Source organism: Ctenocephalides felis, unplaced genomic scaffold (assembly GCF_003426905.1).
Source record: "Ctenocephalides felis isolate EL2017-DRISC unplaced genomic scaffold, ASM342690v1 CF-g0.4_SCAFFOLD_00845, whole genome shotgun sequence".
NCBI lineage: Eukaryota > Metazoa > Arthropoda > Insecta > Siphonaptera > Pulicidae > Ctenocephalides > Ctenocephalides felis.
The window spans coordinates 83,780,380-83,806,189 of NW_020536999.1; the positions used below are offsets into that span (position 1 = coordinate 83,780,380).

General features: G+C 30.5%; 3 protein-coding genes and 1 pseudogene across 3 annotated transcripts; 3 read left to right on the forward strand and 1 right to left on the reverse strand.

Annotated features, from left to right (window-relative positions):
- Window positions 1-3,776: 3,776 nt before the first annotated feature.
- Window positions 3,777-4,982, forward strand: LOC113391118 (zinc finger protein 583-like). Its single transcript, XM_026627083.1, has one exon. It carries the CDS (start codon window positions 3,777-3,779, stop codon window positions 4,980-4,982), a length of 1,206 nt encoding a protein of 401 aa, XP_026482868.1.
- A 10,632-nt stretch (window positions 4,983-15,614) lies between these two features.
- LOC113391119 (zinc finger protein 525-like) lies at window positions 15,615-16,781 on the forward strand. The gene is made up of 2 exons (XM_026627085.1): window positions 15,615-15,731; window positions 15,831-16,781. Exons 1-2 carry the CDS (start codon window positions 15,615-15,617, stop codon window positions 16,779-16,781), a joined length of 1,068 nt encoding a protein of 355 aa, XP_026482870.1.
- Window positions 16,782-19,327: 2,546 nt separating this feature from the next.
- LOC113391120 lies at window positions 19,328-20,662 on the forward strand (annotated as a pseudogene).
- Window positions 20,663-23,782: 3,120 nt separating this feature from the next.
- Window positions 23,783-25,540, reverse strand: LOC113391121 (zinc finger protein 883-like). Its single transcript, XM_026627086.1, has 2 exons — window positions 25,502-25,540; window positions 23,783-25,407 (listed from the first exon to the last, which is right to left on the reverse strand). The coding sequence occupies exon 2, from the start codon at window positions 25,402-25,404 to the stop codon at window positions 23,797-23,799; it is 1,608 nt and encodes a 535-aa protein (XP_026482871.1). The 5' UTR covers window positions 25,405-25,407; window positions 25,502-25,540; the 3' UTR covers window positions 23,783-23,796.
- Between the last annotated feature and the right edge of the window lie 270 nt (window positions 25,541-25,810).

Genomic DNA, 25,810 nt, shown 5'->3' on the forward strand with positions numbered 1-25,810 from the left:
AGCCATACAAATAGTAGCGCGAAATTCAAATTAAAAACATATTTATCCACTTCTTAACTCCCTCAACATATAATGGGTGTGTCATGGGGAGTTATCTTCGAACAAATGCGCGTTGCACTGTTTTGGTCCTGAGTAGTTTCAATTTTTAAAAACAGATGGCTCATATGCACTCAATTTCAACTACAAATTGTTCGTGGTTCATGCAAGTGGCTGTCAAGTATTTGATCGCTGTATGGCTGTACGAATAACCTAACTTTTTGAACTCGTGTTGTTTCTAATTAATTAATTTTGTTTAAGTGAACATTTGTGAAATTTAATATGGCAAAGTGTTTTTATAGTACCCAAAAAAGTGTCAAGTGCGGGTTAAAATATTTAGCTATTCCAATACAAGTTTCCGCAAAGGTATTTTTTAATAATAATTGCTGCAATAATTATATATAATCAAGATATGTCAACATGTTATTATATTGAATAGGTGTCTTGGGGGTACCTGCAAATTGCTGCAAAATGCACGAACAAAGCGCAGGAGTACTTTTGACAACCAAGGAATGCAATATGTAATGACAAGAAGGATTCATAAACAATGCAATAATTTAAGGAATAAGTCGTACAAAAAGTCTCCAAAGGTCTACTATTTTTGGAGACTAATATTTATTTTGCCATGTCCTCAAACATTGAGAAAGTTGCATTCAGAGATACAAGTGTATAGCGGTATTTATGAGTGTCTATTTAAAACATTAGGTTCAGCTATTTCTTTTAAAAAGTATTAGTAGCAGATACTGTGTTTTGATGTTTGATGAAATACCATTATCTTCGGAATTGTTATATGATTGGATTGAATCTCATATTGTTGAAGTTATTCAAAAACAGTTATTCAGCTAGTATGGTTTAATTTAAATGTTCATCAACGTAAGTTCATTGTTATATTTAATAAGATTATCTATTACATTAGCAAATGTAAACACTTATAAAGTAAACTAGTATTGGTTTAAATGTTCATCAACGTAAGTTCATTGTTATATTTAATAAGATTATCTATTACATTAGCAAATGTAAACACTTATAAAGAGAGTCTATACCATACATAATATTTTAATGTATTTTGATTGAAGATTAGTGTTATAATATTCTTCAAATAAAACTTGTGTAACATCCCAATATAATGTTTAAATTCAAGATATATTTGTTACCGACCTTGGGAATCAAAAATATTGCTTTTATCTTTTGATTCATAAACAATTGTATGTGCATAAAACATTATTCTGTTCATTGTAAACACTTTGTTGATCTTTTATGGCAATTTCAATGATAATGTTTTCATGATGGAACATGGCTAAATGTAATGTTATAAAACACTCGTACAGAAACTATTCAAAGGTTTTGTTAAATGCAACTTTACTATTAATTCATTAGATAGCGAAATAACTATTACATGCAGAATTAATAAAGAACAATGTCTCGTAAATGAGTTTTAATCCTAGGAATTTGAATTTCTCTCAATTTTGATATCAATATATATATTTTATGTTTTTAGGACTTTTTTGTTTGTGAAGTATTTGTACTTTTTAACAAATTATTTGTTTTTTTCTTAACGCTTTAAATTTTTGTATTATTTGTCATTCCTTTTAAATTTGTAATTTCATTGCGTGCTCCTGTGCTTGTAGTTTCTTCTTAGTTTTTAAGATTTTAATATATTAATATTAGTCATTAAGTAATTAATATTAGTCAGTTATTTGTGCTTAGTTTAGTTAAATACTTCTGTGATTTTCTTCACTTAGATATTTAGTTTTTGAAATATTATTTAAGCATAATTGTGAAATTATAATACTTTTATAATTATGTATAATAATTATTATATTTTCAAACATTCCATAACTGTAATTATAATTGTTAATATAAACATAATTTTAATTGTTCTTTAAACATATGTAATATCTTTGAAAATATATATTTTGTATTTCGTATGATTTGTTCTTATTTCCAATATTAAAAATTATTCAGGTTTTTGGGGCTGTATACGATACGTACAAATTAAGAAGTAAAACCAGGGGTAATTTAAATATTATACATGTGCTGCCATCTATTTTTAAAAATTTGTATTCCAATCGAGGTAACGTCAAACCGCCAGACATAGCGATCTATTATACTTGTTTATCTATGGGGTGTGTCATACATTTTACATGCCCTCGGCATCAAGACACTCCTATCCTCAGTCACTAGATTCTGCTGCAATTTGTATTCCCAAGAACATCTAATAAACATAACATGTTGTAATATAATATCAAGTCGTAATAGCAAATGGTATTAAATTATTCAGAATTATTATTACCTTTTCCACTGGAGTTCCGGAGTATTCTCCTGGTCATATATCAGATTGTCTTTCTCTTCTTATATCACTGTGAACTATAGACATGAGAACTATTCTGTGAAATATAATTGGACATTTCTAATTTGTTCACTTCATAAAGCCGCAAAGAAGTGCATTTTTATATTATTTCTGAAGATACCACAAGTTGGTGCGTTACATTTTGCCATATTAAATTTCACATAAACGCTTACTTGAATACAATTAATTACAGAAACAACATCGAACCACAAACTTTGATACAAAATGGCAAATGGCAAATCTAAGCGAGTAATTTTGACGTGTATCTTTTTTTCGCTACAAATAGTAGTCCTTTCCAAAACAGGGTAATATACATTTGTTCGGAGATAACTCCCCATGATAATACATATATTAAAATAGATATCAAAGTAAATAGCAATATATTGCAACAAACATATTTATTTAAATAAATCAAGAAAAATATAAAGTTTAACAAATTACAGGATTCCTGCCTTCAAGTGGATAATCATTCATTATTCACTACCAATAATGACGTGAACACAAAACATGGTGTGTAAATTATAGTGTCAGTAAGTAAGATTTGCCACTTTTCAGCACATTCTTTGCGATAAATCCAGTCATGCTAAATGGCTCTTGACATTATCTTGAATATTCAAAAAACCGCTGCATTAAATTAACTTATTTTGTCAACTTGCACTGAAATTGGATTTCGTTCATTAACTCAGTGGCGTTCTTAAACAATGTAAAATCTAGTCTATTTATGCTTTTCCATATATATTTAAGAGCCTCCAAATTTAATACAATTCTGAAAAGTTAGAGGAGCCTTGCCTTTCTTATAAAAGAGCCGTAGCTTGCTCCTAAAATGTATTGTGATTAAAATTTTATTATATACACAGCTTTAGCAACTGCTTTATATCCTCTTCATTTAAGAGTTATAGATCTGATTGAATCACAAATAAAACCTTATAAACAATTATAAAACACTTGTAAACACAACATTCACAATAAGAATCAAAACAAAATGGATGTCTCATATACGATAACCTATATGAAAGTTTTCATGTTTTGACATTTCTTGTATATATTGCTCGTGGATTACTTACCTGTCAAACATGACATCGGCTCACTAGCGCCAAATTTGCACCTTGCGTTCGTGACTGGAACTAAGCGTTGTGAACGCGGATTTGTACTGAGGATGTAGGTCCATGGTCCATGGTCCATGATAAATGAAACGTACTGAGTGTTGTCACACCTGATCTCAATCCTATGCGAAGTGAGACTCAAATCAAATGTCAAAGTCAAAACGAATTAATAGATATGTGTATATTAAAACATATTTATCATTGATGCAAAGCATACAAATTGAAAGCTTTCTTAATTTTTTATAAATTACTGTTGGTTTGTTTATAAAAAACGACTAGCGCCGAAAATGTCCGAAGAAACAATTTCAAACCCAATAATTAAAACTGAACCAAAGGAATATTCTCCAGTTAAACAAGAACTTGATGATTATGACATTACTCCAGAAACATATTTAGAAAACGAGGTAATATATCTACAGCAATTTTCAGAATTTGAGATAAAAATAAGCGAAAAAATAAAACAAGAAACAGTTGATGATCAAGATGAAAGAAGTTTCGGCGTGGAATCTTACATGGAAAACGAGGAGATATATCAACAGCGATTTTTAGATTCTGAAGTCACTATAGACGAAAAAATCAAAAAAGAAATTGATGATCAAGATGAAGCTCGTTTCCATGAGAATTCTTACACGGAAAATGAAGAAATATGTCTACAGCAATTTTTAAAATCTGAAGTAACAATTGACGAAGAGGTTAAGCATGAATCGATTGATGAGCACCTTGCAGACACCAGTAAAAACAAAAATATTGATCATTTTGGTGAGTTAAGTGATTTAGTGGATAATACAAGTGAATGTAATAAATCATTTAAAAAAGTTTTAGAAAAACGTAAAGCTACCCTAAACTTGAAACAACCCTTGACATGTGAAATTTGCAATAAAAATTTCTCAAGAATTAGCACCTTACATCGACATAAAATGATTCATACAGGAGAACGTCCTTACAAATGTGAAACCTGTAATAAAGCATTTATAACAAATAGTTGTTTAGGTCAGCATAAAAAATTTCATGCAAGAGAACGTCACTACAAATGTGAAATATGTAATAAAGCATTTATAACTAATGGTAATTTAAGTCAACATAAAAAGATTCACACAGAAGAACGTCATTACAAATGTGAAATATGCACTAAAGCATTTATAACAAATAGTAATTTAAGCCAACATAAAAAGATTCATACGGAAGAACGTCCTTACAAATGTGAAATATGTAATAAAGCATTCATAGCAAAACAACCATTAAACCAACATTTAATTAATCATACTGGAGAAAAACCACATAAATGCAAGATATGCAATAAAGCATTCAGATTAAAACACAATTTAAAGCGACATGAATTTGTCCATACTAAAGAAAGTAATCATGAATGTGCAGTATGTAAAAAAACATTCGCAACTAAACATAGTGTAAGTCAGCATGAAATGATCCACACTGGAGAACATCCTCAAAAGTGTGCATTATGCAATAAATCATTCACAAGAAAAAAATATTAATACAACATTTAATGATTCATACTGGAGAACGACCACATAAATGCTTAATATGCAGTAAAGCATTTACAAGACAAAGCCAATTAAAACAACATTATTTTGTCCATACTAAAGAAAGTAATCATGAATGTGCAGTATGTAAAAAAACTTTCGCAACTAAACAAAGTTTAAATCAGCATAAAATCCGACATCTAATGATTCATACTGGAGAACGACTGCATAAATGCAAGATATGCAATTATGCATTCAGATTAAAAGAACATTTGAAACAACATGAATTTGTACACACAAGAGAAAGCAATCATTAATGAGCCACATGCAATGAAACATTCGCAACTACACCAACCAATTAAACCAACATAAAACTGTTCATACTGTAGAACATCCTTATAAAAGTGAAATATGTAATAAAACATTAAAATCTAAACATCGATTAAAATGCCATTCAAACCAAAACAATCATGAGAACTGATCATTTTAAACACAGTAAGACATTATAATTATAAATAGCAGACGTTCTCATTCGTGCAGGATGCTTTGGTAAATATTGTTTATAAAATATCTTTGAAAATATTTGTGGTGACTAATAAAATATAATATTTACTTCATTGCTCACCAAATATTGTATACTGGCAGAAGTTATTAAATGAATATATAGTGTTATTATTTAAATTAAATTGTTTTTTATTTAATTATGTACATATGTATAACATAAAAATTAAAACTTGTTATAAATAATATTTGTTATTATTGGTCACTTATTAACTACGCATAGAGTAGGTTATAGTAATCATGCAAAAAATAAAATCATCAACATACCTTAATATTTCAACATACCTTAAAATAAATGGATGTATATGTATGTATGTGTGTACAAATTTTCTCTGAAACCTTTGAAACGGTTTTTCATTTTCGATTTTTTTTGCAATTACTATAACTTACCCTGCGGGAAGTTAAAATTATTGTTACGGATTCTTTTATTTATAACCCTTTTGTTATGAATTATTTTATTGCTAGTTGCGGATTATTTAATTATTTGATCATTTGTTACTTAAATATTACTTTTATCTTCTATCCCGCACTGCTGAAAAACTAAATATTAGAGCTTTTGTTCGTGACTTAACTAAACAATATTTTATATTCACATATTTACATACTTATACTAATCTCAATCTGAACTATACAACTTGAATCTAGACTTATCTGTAACCACCATTGTCTATCGTGTCCATACTTCGGGCTCCCGATTCACATCACACACTAGTCACATTTTAATTAATAGTTTACTTTCGGTTTGGGGACAGCTTTCGATGCGCTGTCCCTCATAACATTCCTTTAGCTTATATTATCACAACATCAATTATAAAACACTTCGCGCACAACACCGAGCTCATCCCTTCGACTCATATCGGACTCATGCTCTTGGGCTATTACTACCACTACCAAAACAACTGTTAGGGACTAATGCTTAAGAAGGATTCTTCCGACTGTCACCCCTGAGGGCGTATATTCTACTACTTCCACTTGCGGACTCTTCCACACTCTTCATCAGGGATGGTTTACACATATATGGAGAGGGGTGGCTTTATGTAATTTTCATGTGTGTATGGGCTGTCACCCACACATTCGTAACAATATTGCATGTTAAAATATTTTATTATTTTCAACTTAAAATTATTAAAGTGATATTATTTCTTGTCTTAAATTATAATTGTTCATATATGAACTTGATTCGAATTGATTCGAATCATAATTCGAATCAGGTTTTTTTCTGATCAGGAAAATCACTCGAATCAGGAAATTTTCGAGTCGGCACATCACTAGTTTAGACATATATGGAGAGGGGTTTCGTAACAATATTGCATGTTAAAATATTTCATTATTTTTAACTTCCAGAGAGAGGTTTTGTTTTAGACATTATTGATCAGAGAGTCCGTATCCAAAACATCTTCATTATGCAAAAACACTCAAAATGTGGCAAGTAACCCGGTTGTATCATCGATTTCGCAATTAGCAGAAGGTGAATGACGAGATGATAAATTGTTGACTAGCAAAGTTCTAAAGGCAGGCACAAAAGAGTAACAACTTGGATTAGTATTCGAAGCCCCTTGACTCCTTATGCAACTAAAAATATTCTTCAACGAATCTTGGTTAAAATTTCTGGTTCAAGTAACTAAAACCCTAAACTACTTTTGATTTGTGCCAAATGTAACTCAAACCCTCTATCGTGTTAATCCAATTTTTAATGCAAGGCGATTTAGTTAAAATTTTAATTAAGGTAAACGTACCATATTACGGGATGTTAAGGGACGTTTGACTTTAAAGACGTATTTTAGAGAAAATAGGAAAGTGGACGAACTAAATCTGTTATATTTTATTAATTAGACCTTTAAGATTATTATAAAACAAGATTTTTTCGTCGTAGAACGTTATTTATAGAAATAATCGGCATTTTGGTGAACTACGCGTTTGTCTCTAATTCCGTGATAAAATTCGGTTCGTGAATATAATGCCGGGAGTTGCTGTACACTATTCCGTGATAGCGCTCGAAGCATACATTTTTGATCGTATTGCCTTGATGAATATAGTTGAATAGGTTACATAGACACATAGACCTTATACAATTTCATGGACTGCTAGTCCCCATACAAGTCTCAATTTCTCAAGTAAAAAAGTGTCAAAAGATGTTCTATGGTATGAGGGCATACGAGGGTAATTTCGCGGCCGAGATATGTCAAACTCGATCGCTTAAGCGTCAAATGAAAGTCTGTGTGTTCGAAATTGTTGGCAAAATATTATATATAATATACATTATATATAATATACAATTTATGTTGAACTAATGAATGTAATGAACTATTTATTTATTTATTTATTTTAGTTATACAAAGTGTTTAAGGGAAATTAGAAAAAAAAAATAAAACATTATAATTATTATAAAATTCAAACATTATTATAAAATTCACTGAAAATAAGAACAGTTGGCTAAGGCTATTATGGGAAATTAGAAAGCAATAATGAAATATTTATTTAAATGTAATATATTTATTATTGGTGTTTAAAAAGCGCAATTTTCGTATGAAAGCGGAGTACATATTTATCAACTTTGCTTTTCTTTCTTTCTTCATGGTGTATTCTAATTGTTAAGTAAATTTTTGCGACAAAGTTGATAAGGTCATGATAATGCTGGACAAATTGCTGGAAATGGCTTGATCTAAAAAAAGAGTGCGCGTATGGATCACACGCGATTGAAGTAAAACTTTTAATATTGTATGAGTAGGCAATTAAGATAAAAATAAAAAAACATCATATTTGAATTTTAAAAATCATTTATTAATAATCACATAATATCAATAACACAGTTTAAAACAACAGCGATAGATTAATTGCTATCATATTTCATATATGATATAATAGGTTTGTGATAACTGAAATGAGAGACATAAATTTTGCTTTGTAAACTATGTACATTTCTGGAGAAAACTGCATCAATAGTCGTGCCATATCTTGTGGTTGATTCAAATGGAGAATTATTCATTGTTAAATTAAATTTATTATTTAAAAAATCAATTAATGGTTGAGATTCTTCTGAACGAAAATTGACATTGAAATCTCCAGCAAGAATTAATGGTATCTCGTTGTGATTAGTGTTTAAAAGTTTTGCACCCTCATTAGAAAAATGAAGTAACTGCTGATGAAGAAATTTAATAATATTTGATACGTTTTTATTGGGAGAAATTTAAAGGACGACTATAATTAATGTTTGATTCTGAGTGTTCACACAGCGGACAACTGCAATATCACCTACTTGTGTAATTTCATTAGGAATATCCAGTAATATCGTTGGCGCAAGAAACTGCATAGGAGTCGCATTATAAAGAGTATCTGAACATGAATGATAGACAGCTACACCACCTGCTCTTGAGTTTGATCGTTTGTATTGAGTAACGCAGTAATAGTTCTGAATATCAATTCGTTCTTCATTATTAATCCAAGTTTCCGAAAATAACAAAAACGTACAACGTTGTAGCACTTTATCTTACAGATCAGGCAAATGAGCTCGTAACTTTGGCAGTTAAAGGAAAACAATGAAATGTCGTTCAAACTTATTATCTCACTCAATTTTTCTTCTTATGTTATTAATCTACAAGTTGAAAGTCTTTGGAATTCAGTTTGTAAGTCCATTAATCCTGCTGGCCGTTTTCTTCCATGATAAATTTTTTTGTCGTTGTTTTAGCAATGATGAACAATCCATTAATGCTGGTAACTCGTGATCATGCAACATATAGAAGCTGCTGATTATGTGTTTTATTGTATTCATATACAATTTCATCAAAAGTACCACCTTGTGATTTGTGTATTGTGAGTGCACAAGCAGACACTAAAGGAAAATGATTTCTTTTGGCAAATATGATTTTATTTCTATTCATTGGAATAGATAAAGATCTCCTGAGAATCGGCACAGCTGACCTACTGATATTAAGAGTTTGAATATGATGTGCAGCTTTCTTCCTAATTTTGTTACCTATCTTACCAGGAAATTCAAACCATAAACGTAGAAGTTCATCATTATCGCCACGTTCTATCAATTCCTAATTTTGTTACCTATCTTACCAGGAAATTCAAACCATAAACGCAGAAGTTCATCATTATCGCCACGTTCTATGTACACTAATTTTCCTACACAACCATTAGCTAAGCCATCACTTACATCAATATTAGTTGTTATTATGTAAAATTTATTCAAAACTAAAATTATTTCATACGGCAAACCCCCGGTATCAATAACCGATTTTTGTGAAACTGTTGACGAATGTATAATTGTTGATATGTCGCATGGCAACCTACATAAATATCCGTGGCAGTAGATATTATTTTGTCTTCAACAAGATTCAGTTAGCGTTCGACTGTTCGACTTACGCATGACATGACGGGAGTGGATCGCGACTCGCGACTCGCGACATCAGCGCCTACCTGCGTCGTAGTGTTCAACTTCACGTTGGCGTTTTCGTTGCATTTGTACGATTTACACCCGTGTCGCGCCTAAAGAAATTTTTACACCCATATCGCGCCTAAAGAAGTTTTACTTCAAAAATGTGCAAGTCCCAAGTCATTCAACTTTCGGAGAATTGTGCTTTCATATGAAGTTTTGTACATTAAATTTAAAGAATTTCGAATTAGGGTTTCTATATTGAAAGATATCCTTCATTTTTTATATCGATGAATGGCGAATTTCCCGGAATACTTGCGAAGCATTCAGAACAGGTTTTACTGCAATCAGGAACTTTACCACAGACCAAACACATTTTAGAAGACATTTTACTTTTAACAATTTTACAACAGGTATATTTTTATCCTCTTTTAGTTTAAAAACCCGAGCGATCAAACATCACGTGAACCCAAGTAACTGTAAAATTTAAGCGATCGAGTGCATTCGAATAATCTTGGTAAAGCTCGTGTTCGTATTTGACATATCTCGGCCGCAAAATTACCCTCGTATGCCCTCATGCCATAGAACATCTTTTGACACTTTTTATGCGCTCAACTAGCAGTCCATGTATTGTATAAGGTCTATGATAGGTTATAAAAAGTACGGTAAATTATAAAATAATGCTTTGATATCATTTTAAACATTTATTTAGTTTTATAAAAATCGTAAAAATATAAAAAGTTGAAAAACTTCTAAAATAAAAATATAATAAAAGCTGGTATTATTATAGTAATAGCAGTATAATAATCATTATCAATACTGTTTTGGTAAATCAAATAAATGAAACATTAAAGGAATAATTTTTCAATAAGTAGTTCAAATAAGTATAGTCCATGAACATCAAAAATTCTCCGCTACCATATGATGTAACGTTTCCAGCTACTACTTGGTAACCAGAGTTTTGAAGTCCATGAGGTAACCGTCGAGAAAATACTTGCGCAGCAAGACTGAACTTCATACGTTTCATTTTTGTTGGATTAAGGTGGTGTTCGGTTAATGTAGGACAACGACGAAACATACTTGAAGTAAAATCATAATTGTAATAATCTATGATGTCTTTTCAAGATGCTTTATATTCGTCCCCATCTAAACCTATAAATATAACATTGTACTTAGCAAAATTATTCCGCATACACTTTAACAAATGTGGAGGATCATATAAAGGTACAATCTCATGGCCATCTATTTCAAAAAACAGTTTAATCCAGTGAAGGTTTTTTGTTTTATAATACTCTTCTATATCATTTAAAAGCCTGCTTTACAATTTGCCGCATATTGGTCGCATATAAAAAACCAATGCAAAAGCAAGATAAGATGCCGAAATGGTTCAGAAAAACACTCTCATGAAAATTGCCATATCGTATCATACTTTATATGTGCAGTATGCCATGGAAACCATCAAGCAAATGACAAAGAATGCAATTTTTTTATAGTAAATAAAGAAATAAAACGAAATGTTGGCACTACATAATATATTTTATCTTGAAGATAAAAACATGATGTGGAAAAGAGGATATGCTGAGGCAGCTAAGATCAACCCGTACAATCCGGGTCGCAAACTGTGGCAACAACCTTTAAACCAATACTAAATAACTTTTTTGCCACATCAACAATAAGAGATTTTAAATCAGAACTATTTACTCCACCTTCGGAAAAGTAGAAAGCAACTGGTTGCTTTCAACGATCCTTTATTCCTTTTATCATGAAAACAAGTGCATGATGTGCAAATAAACTTTTTCTGCCATTCGCTAGTTTTACAAAACCGACAATGTGATCCTTTTTACGATCATATGACAATTCTGAAGATAGTGATATTTCATCAAACATCAAAACACAGTATTTGCTACTCTCATACTTTTTATGAGAAATAGCTGAACCTATTATATTAAAAAGACACTCATTAATACTGCTATACAAAGGTATCTCTGAAAGCAACTTCCTCAATGTTTGAAGAGATGGCAAAATAAATATTTGTCTCCAAAAATGATAAGCCTTTGGAGACTTTTCATACAGATTTAAAGCAAGAATTTTGTCTTTGTCTGTAAATTTTCTTCCTTTCGGATTTTTAGTATGCTCTCTTAATGAAGACAATATAAAATTACTTGCCCCAATATTAAATGTTTCTGGAATATTTGAAAACATTTCAGAACATTGTATACTCTGTTGCAATTTATCCCTTAAATTGTTGCATTGTTTATTAATCCTTCTTACCTCCCGGAACAAAATTTTTGATGTATCATACATCTTACATCTTCTGGGTGTCAAGGCATTCCTACGCTTAATCACTGCATTCTGCAGCAATTTGCAGCTACCCTCGAAGCCTTCTATTAAACATAATAGAATGTTATAATATCATAGTTGATGAATTAATTATTAACTTCCTGTATAGTTAAAGTAATGGGCCAAAAATCGAAAATGAAAATTTTTGCATTTCTCGACGTTTTGAAGGTTTCTGAACATTTTGGCATACCTCAGAAAAAATGGTTGTGTGTGCGTGTGTGTTTTGTATGTCCGCATTTTTTCGTCCACGTTTTCGGGCGCACGGATCTACCGATTTGAATAGTTTAAAAAAACATTCGATCCCTATTGATAGGGAAATGTGCTGATTAGTTTTTGGCAAAGGCAGGTCCTGCCATTTCGAAGATACAGAGCTAAATGTGAAAAAAAATTGCAGTTTTTGAGTGAACTAAGCGTCCGATTTGAATGATTCTAAAAAACTTTCTGCTTGTATTGACAAAACAATTGCTTTTGAGGGTAAAAAACATCATTTTTTTTATTTTCCATAAACTATTTTTGTAATTTTGGATTCAAAAAATTACCCAGGCTAAGCGCCACTCTAGTACAAATGTTTATCCAAGTGCGTTCAGACTGTTTATAAACTGGAACACTTTTCCAAATTTGTGAAAACTATTGAAAAATGTGAAAATTCCGCCAAGCTAAGCACAGTATAGTAAAAATGTCGCACAGAATTATTTGCAAATGCGTTTAGACTATGACTATACGGGAGCACTTTTTCAATTTTGTGTAAATTAGGCAACTATTGAAGTAAAACTTCTTTAGGCGCGATATGGGTGTAAAAATTTCTGTAGGCGCGACACGGGTGTAAATCCGTACAAATGCAACGAAAACACCAACGTGAAGTTGAACACTACGACGCTGTAAGCGCTGATGTCGCGAGTCGCGATCCACTCCCGTCATGTCACGCGTAAGTCGAACGCTAAACCCGCTAAACCCTATATGAACTTGCATTAATTGAATCACGTTTTTTTACAAAAGAAGAGGTTGCTGTATTATGTCCTCATGGAATAAGACATTTCTTAGAGAATAAATGTGTCATGGAATATAATAAATTTATATTGAATCTCGTTGAAGACAAAATAATATCTACTGCCACGGATATTTATGTAGGTTGCCATGCGACAGATCAACAATCATACATTCGTCAGCAGTTTCACAAAAATCGGTTATTGATACCGGGGTTTGCCGTATGAAATAATTTCAGTTCTGAATAAATTTTACATAATAACAACTAATATTGATGTAAGTGATGGCTTAGCTAATGGTTGTGTAGGAAAATTAGTGTACATAGAACGTGGCGATAATGATGAACTTCTACGTTTATGGTTTGAATTTTCTGGTAAGATAGGTAACAAAATTAGGAAGAAAGCTGCACATCATATTCAAACTCTTAATATCAGTAGGTCAGCTGTGCCGATTCTCAGGAGATCTTTATCTATTCCAATGAATAGAAATAAAATCATATTTGCCAAAAGAAATCATTTTCCTTTAGTGTCTGCTTGTGCACTCACAATACACAAATCACAAGGTGGTACTTTTGATGAAATTGTATATGAATACAATAAAACACATAATCAGCAGCTTCTATATGTTGCATTATCACGAGTTACCAGCATTAATGGATTGTTCATCATTTCTAAAACAACGACAAAAAATTTTATCATGGAAGAAAACGGCCAGCAGGATTAATGGACTTACAAACTGAATTCCAAAGACTTTCAACTTGTAGATTAATAACACAAGAAAAAAAATTGAGTGAGAATAAGTTTGAACGACATTTCATTGTTTTCCTTTAACTGCCAAAGTTTACGAGCTCATTTGCCTGATCTGCAAGATAAAGTGCTACAACGTTGTACGTTTTTGTTATTTTCGGAAACTTGGATTAATAATGAAGAACGAATTGATATTCAGAACTATTACTGCGTTACTCAATACAAACGATCAAACTCAAGAGCAGGTGGTGTAGCTGTCTATCATTCATGTTCAGATACTGTTCATAATGCCACTCCTATGCAGTTTCTTGCGCCAACAATATTACTGGATATTCCTAATGAAATTACACAAGTAGGTGATATTGCAGTTGTCCGCTGTGTGAACACTCAGAATCAAACATTAATTATAGTCGTCCTTTAAATTTCTCCCAATAAAAACGTATCAAATATTATTAAATTTCTTCATCAGCAGTTACTTCATTTTTCTAATGAGGGTGCAAAACTTTTAAACACTAATCACAACGAGATACCATTAATTCTTGCTGGAGATTTCAATGTCAATTTTCGTTCAGAAGAATCTCAACCATTAATTGATTTTTTAAATAATAAATTTAATTTAACAATGAATAATTCTCCATTTGAATCAACCACAAGATATGGCACGACTATTGATGCAGTTTTCTCCAGAAATGTACATAGTTTACAAAGCAAAATTTATGTCTCTCATTTCAGTTATCACAAACCTATTATATCATATATGAAATATGATAGCAATTAATCTATCGCTGTTGTTTTAAACTGTGTTATTGATGTTATGTGATTATTAATAAATGATTTTTAAAATTCAAATATGATGTTTTTTTATTTTTATCTTAATTGCCTACTCATACAATATTAAAAGTTTTACTTCAATCGCGTGTGATCCTTACGCGCACTCTTTTTTTTTGAAATTGAATTCGAAATAAAATGACGATTGTTAATGTCTGGACATAAATTGATTTATGATTTACATTTGATTTGCTCAGATATAACAAGATAGCAAAAATAATGGGAGTTACAGTATTTGTAATAATAAATTTGAAAACGTTTAAAATTTCTCGAATAATTCATTACGGTACGGGAAGTTCCAGCAATTTGCCTTAAGACACGATGCCATACACCACTAGTTATTGCTGCAATTATTATAAAAAATATCTTTGCGGGAAACTGGTGACTGTTTCAACCCGCACTTGACAATCTTTGGGGTACTGCAAAAATTTTTGTTTGCAGCATAGATAAGTAAACACATGGTTTGCAGTTTGTATGTAAAAAGTTCTAATAAATTAAACGCTGTAGTTTTTGAATGGTGCCCATTTTGAAATGCTTGTTCAATTATAATAGCCATAGCGACTATCCATGATACCATGACATCCATGATAAATGAAAAGTACCGAGTGTTGTCACACCTGATCTCTATCTTATGCGAAGTGAGACTCAAATCATCAACGAAATCAAATGTCAAAGTCAAAACGAATTAATAGATATATGTATATTAAAACATATTTATCATTGATGCAAAGCATATAAATTGAAAGCTTTCTTAACTTTTTATAAATTACTGTTTGTTTGTTTATAAACAAACGACTAGCGCCGAAAATGTTCGAAGAAACAATTTCAAACCCAATAATTAAAACTGAACCAAAGGAATATTCTCCAGTTAAACAAGAACTTGATGATTATGACATCACTCCAGAAACATATTTAGAAAACGAGGTAAAATATTTACAGCAATTTTCAGAATTTGAGATAAAAATAAATCAAAAAATAAAACAAGAAATAGTTGATGATCAAGATGAAACAAGTTTTGGCGAGGGATCATACACAGAAAACGAAGAAATAAATCAACAGCGATTTTTAAACTCTGATGACACTATAGATAAAGAAATCAAGAAAGAAACAATTGATGATCAAGATGAAGCTCGTTTCGATGAGAATTCTTACACGGGAAATGAAGAAATATGTCTACAGCGATTTTTAAAATCTGGAGTAACAATTGATGAAGAAGTTAAGCATGAACCGATTGATGAGCATGTTGCAGACACCAGTAAAAACAAAAATATTGATAATGTCGGTAAGTCAAGTGATTTAGTGGATAATATAAATGAATGCAATAAATCATTTAAAAAAGTTTTAGGAAAACGTAAAACTACCCTAAATGTGAAACAACCCTTGAAATGTAAAATTTGCAATAAACATTTTTCAACAATTAGCACCTTACGTCGACATAAAATGATTCATACAGGAGAACGTCCTTACAAATGTGAAACCTGTAATAAAGCATTTATAACAAATCATGAATTAATTCAACATAAAAGGAATCATACAGGAGAACGTCCTTACAAATGCAAAATATGTAATAAAGCATTCATAGCAAAAGAAACATTAAACCGACATTTAATGATTCATACTGGAGAACGACCACATAAATGCTTAATATGCAGTAAAGCATTTACAACACACAGCAAATTGAAACAACATTATTTTGTCCATACTAAAGAAAGTAAACATAAATGTGCAGTATGTAAAAAAACATTCGCAAATAAACAAAATTTAAATCACCATGAAATGATCCACACTGGTGAGCTTCCTCATAAGTGTGCATTATGCAATAAATCATTCACAATTAAAGAAATATTAAACCGACATCTAATGATTCATACTGGAGAACGACCACATAAATGCAAGATATGCAATAAAGCATTCAAATTAAAACAACATTTAAAACAACATGAATTTATCCACACGAGAGAAAGCAATCATTAATGAGCCACATGCAATGAAACATTCGCAACTACACCAACCAATTAAACCAACATAAAACTGTTCATACTGTCAAATATGTAGTAAGACATTAAAATCTAAACATGGATTAAAATGCCATTCAAAACAAAACAATCATGAGAGCTGATAAAAGTATGCCGATAAAATAGTTTGGCAGATGAATTTATAATAGAGGATTAAATTTTCATAATTTTAAACACAGTAAGACATTATAATTATAAATAGCAGACGTTCTCATTAGTGTAGAACACTTTGGTAAATATTGTTTATAAAATATCTTTGTAAATATTTGTGTTGACTAATAAAATATAATATTTAACGATATATTATTCACCAAATATTGTTTACTGTCAGAAGTTGTTACAAGAATATACAATGTCATTATTTAAATCAAATTGTTTTTATTTAATTATGTATATATGTATATGAATAACATAAAAATTAAAACTTGTTATAAATAATATTTGTTATTATTGGTCACTTATTAACTACGCATAGACTAGGTTATAGTAATCGTCCAAAAAACGAAAATCAAAATTTTGATTTATATCATATCTTTACGTTTCAAAGGTTTCTTAACATTTTAGTATACCTTAAAATAAGTGGATGTATATGTTTGTATGTGTGTACAAATTTTCTCCGATACCTCTGAAACGGTTTTTTATTTTTGATTTTTTTGCAATTACTATAACTGACCCTGCGGGAAGTTAATAATATTGTATGGTAAAATATTTATTTATAAATAAAATATATTATTTTTAACTTTCCGAAAGAGAAGTTTTGTTTTAGCCGAAAAATCATTTTTAACTTTAATATTCACCACAAAGAAACGGCCCGACCGATCTTCAGGAAAAACTAATCAACGCGATGGCCAACCAATATCTTCCTAGCAGTTTTTGAATTTTCAAAATCGGTTTAACATTGTGGGCTAAAACGTGAAAGAACAACATATACTTTTCTAGTAACTACCACTTCCAAAAGCATTTTTTTTTGTTAAAACAAGCAGAAAGTTTTTTGAGTCATTCAAATCAGTTGATGCTTAGTTACTGCCATTTTTGTACATTTAGCTCTGTATCTACGAAATGGCTGGAGCTGCCTTTGCCAAAAACTAAACGCCACTTCTCCCAATCATATTACATATCGAATGTTATTTGGATCATTCATATCGAATACTCCGTTCTCTCAAAAACTCGATTTCTATTTCCTGCACTCTTTGCTTAGTATCTGGTCCTTACCGTATGGTAAGTTATTGTAATGGGCCGAAAATCGAAATAGAAAATTTTTTGCATTTCTCGACGTTTTGAAGGTTTCTGAACATTTTGGCATACCTCAGAAAAAATGGATGTGTGTGTGTATGTATGTATGATACAATTTTTCGCCCACGTTTTCGGGCGCACGGATCAACCGATTTGAATGGTTCAAAAAACATTCGATTCCTGTTGATAGGGAGATGTACTGATTAGTTTTTGGCAAAGCCAGGTCCAGCAGTTACGGAGATAAAAAGCAAAGAGTGCAGAAAATAGAAATCAAGTTTTTGAGAGAACGGAGCATCCGATTTGAATGATCTAAAAAACATTCAATTAGTAATGATTGGGAGAAGTGATTGTTAGTTTTTGGCGATGGCAGACCCAGCCATTTCGAAGATACAGAGCTAAATGTGCAAAAAATGGCAGTTTTTGAGAAAACTAAGGGTCCAATTTAAATGATTCAAAGAACTTTCATCTTGTTTTAACAAAATAATTGATTTTGGAAAAAAATGTAATTTTTTTTTTAGTTTTTTTGTATATCAAAAATAATTCAGATTTTATTTTTAATTCTGACTAAATTTCTAATATACTTTAAACAAATAATTTTAACTTAGTTTGTATAAATCTAAATATTAGACAATGTTACAATATTTATAATAATCTATTTGAAAACATTCAGTAGTCCTTGAACATTTCGTTGCGGTACAGAAGTTCCAGCAATTTCCCTTAAGGCACGATGCCTTAATTGGCTCAAAACAGAATTCCACTTACAGCTAGTTTTAGTTACTTATAATTGTAAAATTATAATACTTATTATTATGTATATATTGATTATTACATTTTAATTGTTATGTAAAAATGTTTGTGATATATTAGAAAATATATTTTGTACTTCGTATGTTTTTTTTTCTCATTTTCAATATAAGAAATTATTTAAGTTTTCTTATTTTGAATTACGTATGCGAACCATATCTAGGAATAATACCAGCGGTTGATTTATATACTGAACAAGTGCTGCCTCCTTCAGATCGCTAAAAATATTAAAATGAAGGTAATGTCAAATGGCCTGAGATAGCGATCTATTTATGTTTACTTATCTATGCATGATACCATGACAACCATGATAAATGAAACATTTGAGTGTTGTCACACCTGATCTCAATCTTATGCGAAGTAAGGCTCAAATCGAAATGTCAAAGTCATAACGAATTAATAGATAAAAATAAAATATATATATATATATATATATATATATATATATATATATAACTAGCGTCAAAAATGTCCGAAGAAACAATTTCAAACCCAACAATTAAAATTGAACCAAACGAATATCCTCCAGTTAAACAAGAACTTGATGATAACGATATTACTCCAGAAACATTTTTAGAAAATGAGGTAATATATTTACAGCAATTTTTAGAATTTGAGATGAAAATAAACGAAAAAATAAAACAAGAAACAATTGATGATCAAGATGAAACAAGTTTCGGCGAGGAATCTTACATGGAAAACGAAGAAATAAATCAACAGCGATTTTTAAATTCTGATGACACTATAGATGAAGAAATCAAGAAAGAAACAATTGATGATCAAGATCAAGCTCGTTTCGATGAGAATTCTTACACGGGAAATGAAGAAATATGCCTACAGCGATTTTTAAAATCTGAAGTAACATTTGACGAAGAAGTTAAGCATGAACCGATTGATGAGCACCTTGCAGACACTAGTAAGAACAAAAATATTCACAATGTCGGTGAGTTAAGTGATTTAGTGGATAATATAAATGAATGCAATAAATCATTTAATAAAGTTTTAGGAAAACGTAAAACTACCCTAAACTTGAAACAACCCTTGAAATGTAAAATTTGCAATAAACATTTTTCAACAATTAGCACCTTACGTCGACATAAAATGATTCATACGGGAGAACGTCCTTACAAATGTGAAACATGTAATAAAGCATTTAGAACAAATGATTATTTAAGTCAACATAAAAAATTTCATGTGGGAGAACGTCCCTACAAATGTGAAAAATGTAACAAAGCATTTACAACAAATAGTAATTTAAGTCAACATAAAAAGATTCATACGGAAGAACGTCATTACAAATGCGAAATATGTAATAAAGCATTTATAACAAACCATGAATTAATTCAACATAAAAGGATTCATACAGGAGAACGTCCTTACAAATGCAAAATATGTAATAAAGCATTCATAGCAAAAAAAAAATTAAACCGACATTTAATTATTCATACTGAAGAACGACCACATAAATGCTTAATATGCAGTAAAGCATTTATAACACAAAGCAATTTGAAACAACATTATTTTGTCCATACTAAAGAAAGTAATCATGAATGTGCAGTATGTAAAAAAACATTTGCAACCAAACAAAATTTAAGTCAGCATGAAATGATCCACACTGCTGAGCGTCCTCATAAGTGTTCATTATGCAATAAATCATTCACAAGAAAAGTAATATTAAACCAACATCTAATGATTCATACAGGAGAACGACCACATAAATGCAGGATATGCAATAAAGCATTCAGTTTAAAACAAAATTTAAAACGGCATGAATTTATCCACACGAGAGAAAGGAATCATTGAAGAGCCACATGCAAACATTCGCAGCTTCGCAATCATTAAACCAACATAAAATTGTTCATACTGTAGAACATCCTTATAAACGTCAAATATGTAATAAAACATTAAAATCTAAACATGGATTAAAATGCCATTCAAAACAAAACAATCATGAGAGCTGATAAAAGTATACCGATAAAATAGTTTGGCAAATGAATTTATAATAGAGGATTAAATTTTCATAATTTTAAACACAGTAAGACATTGTAATTATAAATAGCAGACGTTCTCATTAGTTTAGAACACTTTGGTATATATTGTTAATAAAACTTTACTTCATTGCTCACCAAATATTGTATACTGGCAGAAGTTATTAAATGAATATAGAGTGTTATTATATAAATCAAATCGTTTTTTATTTAATTATGTACATATGTATATGAATAACATAAAAATGAAAACTTGTTATAAATAATATTTGTTATTATTATTGGTCACTTATTAACTACGCATAGAGTAGGTTATAGTAATCATCCAAAAAACGAAAATTATAATTTTTATTTATATCTTATCTTAACGTTTCAAAGGTTTCTTAACATTTTAGTATATCTTAAAAGAAATGAATGAATATGTATGTATGTGTGTACAAATTTTCTCCAATACCTCTGAAACGGTTTTTCATTTTTGATTTTTTTGCAATTACTATAACTGACCCTGCGGGAAGTTAATAATATTACATGATAAAATATTTATTTATAAATAAAATATATCATTTTTAACTTCCGAAAGAGAAGTTTTGTTTTAGCCGAAAAATCGTTTCACAAAGAAACGGCCCGACCGATCTTCACCAAAAACTAATCAACGCGATGCCCAACCAATATCTTCCTAACAGTTTTTGAACTTTCAAAATCGGTTTAACATTGTGGGCTAAAACGTGGACGAATAATTTTATACTTTTCTAGTAACTACAAAGAAACGACTTGGCCGATCATAGCACAAAACAGCCCGACTCTAGTCGGAAATTTTGAAATCGGTCCAGACGTTTTTGAGCCAAGGTCAAGTCAAAAATCGGCTCATATACTTTTTCCAGATTTGGTCTCATTCGATTTAGAATGACTTAAAACGTCGAGAATACATAAAATTAGCAAATCATATTTTTTCGCGAAAACCAACTTCTTTTGCGAAAAGTTAATAATTGTGACAGATGTGTCTCATCATTCAGCTAAAAGAATTTCACAATTATTTAATACTAAAATAAATAATTATCAATATAAGATACAAAAATCAAAATTTAAATGCCAAACAAAGGACAACTAGTGGTGTATGGCATCGTGCATTTAGACAAATTGCTGGAACTTCCCGTGCAGTAACGAAATGTTCGAGGAATATTAACACATTCCACTCGCGAATTTTGCCGAGATTTATATGAATTTTGCCGTCGAAAGGGTTAAATGTTTTAAAAAAAATCATTATAAATACTGTAATATTGTTTAATATTTATAAGAATTATGCAATGTGAATTGCAAAGATAAAATCATTTATTTATTAGTATATAAGTAAGCTTTAGAACTTTAGCCAGACTTAAAATTAAAATCTTTAGTATTTTTGATATACAAAAAAATAACATTTAAAAAAATTGAAACAAAAAAATTTTTCCAAAAGCAATTTTTTTTGTTAAAACAAGCATAAAGTTTTTTGAGTATCTACGAAATGGCTGGACCTGCACATCTCCCTGTCAATAGGAATCGAATGTTTTTTGAAACACTCAAATCGGTTGATCCGTGCGCCCGTAAACGTTGACGAAAAATTGAGGACACAAAAATGCACACACATCAATTTTCTCTGATGTATACCAAAATGTCCAAAAACCTCTGAAACGTAAAAATATGCAAAAATTTTCAATTTCGATTGTTGTCCCATTACTATAACTTATCTTAGGGGAAGTTAATAAAAAAAAAGGATGGAGTAGGGGTTTATAAATTGTAAATAAAATCGTTTAAATACGACGGTGGGACCGATTCTGTATGGAAACACGCCCATACCCTTTCCATTTTCGATTTTTTTTGCAATTACTATAACTTACCCTATGGAAAGTTGATAATATAGAATTAAATGTTACATATGCAAATTTCACACTGAGAAGCACACATAATTGTCCTTAAAATAAAGGATCATATATAATATATATAAAGTAAATTAAATTGATAAAAATTAATAATTTAACTTAGCTAATAATAGTATTTGTGAAAAATTTACCTGGCCAATTCTCATTGATAGTGCAGTAAACGGAGAGGAAAAAAGGGTATAACCTCTTGTACCAAAGCAGTGAATCTGCTAGAATCCATCAAGATGCCTATAATGAAGTGAATTCTAGATGGAATGTGAATTACTTTAATTCTGGTGGAAATGGCGCGCTCATTAAACCATATGATTTAAAAGAAAAAAACACCGTACATGCTTCTTACTCATTTTACACGTAAAAAACTTGTAACAGCACTCATTTTAAAGCTTATGTTGAGCATTACAAAAACCCAATTTCTCCGAAATGCATAAAATGTAAAACCTCGACACGAGATGGCTTTAAATACAACAATTAAATCTTGAACGAAATAAAAAACGACTTTGCTCTTTCAAATATTGCTTAATATTTTCCTAGAATACTTTATGTAATAACAATTTATTAAGGTTTTTATTGACATTTTTTTTGTTCATTACATGATTTTCGTTAGAATGTATATTTTAGGAGATATTTGGAAAAAAACGAAGAAAAACGCCAAAAATATATGAATCTTTAGTGGCCAGTAACTTGAAAAGTATTAGTTTTTTGAAAAACTATAAAAACATTTTTTTCTTATAATTAGTTCTATCGATTTCCGACGTTATTTTGAAAAAATGTAATTTCACAATTGAGAAGTGGTGTCATCCCCCCGGGGGGTGATGGCGCAACACGAATTGTTTTCACTTTTGAACTTGAGGGTAACATGAACCTAATTCCAAAATTTCATTCAATTCGGAGCACAGTAAAAAAATTCAGACCCTAAACGCTCTGTTTACTGCACTATAATGAATGTCTTTTTAAATCATTTGATTCAATAAATCCTTCATTGCATATTCCACATTTATAAGGAGCTCTTCTTTGTGCGCGAATAAATGTATTCTCATGAGCTATAGTTGTGTAAAGTTTTTATTGCATATTTCACATTCATAAGGCGTTCCTCAGGATAAAACTTTTTATGCTGGTCTAACGCTAGTTTTGTTACGAATGTTTCATTGCATATCTCACAACTATAATGACTTTCTTCAGTGTGAATTACTTCATGCTGAATCAAATCTCGCATTATTCTAAATGTTTTATTGCATATATCACACTTATAGGGAAGGTCTTTATTATGTGTCATTATATGAGATTTTAATGATCGTTTTCTTTTGAATACTTTATTGCATATTTCGCAATTATAAGAAAGTTCTGCAAAATGCATCAGTCGGTGTCGTCTTAATGCTTGTTTTGTTCTAAATGTTTTACTGCATGTCTCACAATTATAAGTACGTTCTCCACTATGGATTATTTCATGTTCGTTTAATGCTTGTGCTGTACCGCATGGTTTATTACATATTTTGCAATTGTAAGGACTTTCTCCAGTATGAATCATGTTATGTTTTTCTAATCCTAGTTTTGATCTGAAAGTTTTATTGCATAATTCACATTTAAGAGAATGTTCTTCACTATGATTTTTTTCGTGCAAGTGTAATGAATGCTTTACTGAAAATGTTTTATTGCATACTGTGCATTTATGAGGTTTTTCTTTGGCGTGTACAGGTAAATGCCCTTTCAGACTAATTAATTGATTAAACCCCTTATTGCATATTTCACATTTATACGGCAGTTCTCCAGTGTGAATTATTTTATGTGTGTCCAATCGTTGTTTTGTTACAAATGCTTTATTGCATACATCACACTTATAAGGACATTCTCCGATATGCAGCATTTCATGATATTTTAATAATTTTTTTCTTTTGAATGCTTTACTGCATATTCCACAAGTATAAGAACGTTCTTCAGTATGTACAATTGCATGAGATATTAGTGCTCGTTTTGTTTTAAATGTTTTATTGCATATATCACAATTATAATCACGTTCTCCAGAATGGGTCAATTCATGGTAGTTTAATCCTTGTGTTGTAGCAAATGCTTTATTGCAAAATCTACAACCGTAAGGACGTTCTCCGGTATGAACTCTAGCATGTTGCATTAATGTGAATCTTGATCTAAATGTTTTGCCACATGTCTCACATGTGGTGTTTACAGTATGCACTGATAAATGTCTTTTTAAATAACATAGCTTTAAAAATCTTTTATTGCATATTTCGCACTTATGAGGGCGGTCTACAGTGTGAGTCATTTTATCTGGGTTTAATGATTGTTTTGTCGTGAATGTTTCATTGTGTTTCAAGACATGGGTTGTTTCAAGTTTTCCAAGGATTTCTTCATTACATATGTAAGGTTTTTCATCTTGATTTTCATTTTCATTCTCCTCCTGCTCTATATCTTCCTCAATTTTTACCTCAGATTTTAAAAATCGCTGTAGAGACATTTCTTCGTTTTCCGGACATTCTTCTGATATTATATAATCATCTAATTTTTGTTTGACTCGTAGACAACAATCAAATTCTTGTTTATCTTGAGGATATTCGATTGGTTCAATTTTAATTGTTGGGTTTGAGTTTGTTCCTTCAGACATTTTCGTCTTTGGATGGTTCTTGCACATAAACTGGAAAGTTTAAAATTTACTATATACGTTTTTCATGTACAGTAAATATTTTATTAATAATTAATTTGTTTTGTTTAAATACAATAATACTAACGCTAACACTTTGTTGTTATTTTATTTTCGCATATAAAACACAATTTCATTAAACACTTTGACATTTCTATTTAATTATAACCTCAAATTTTAATGGTAAAGGTTGGACAACATTGAAAATATTTCAATTGCAAATTTAAATATGACGGCGGCAAAATTTAAAGTCATGGATTATATAATTTCAATAAAAAAGATGGATTTGGTTCAAATTATAATCATTTTAAAACTATGTGGCGGTGTATATGGCTAGTGGTGTATACTCTTTTTTTATCTATGGTGTATGGCATCGTGCCTTAAGGCAAATTGCTGG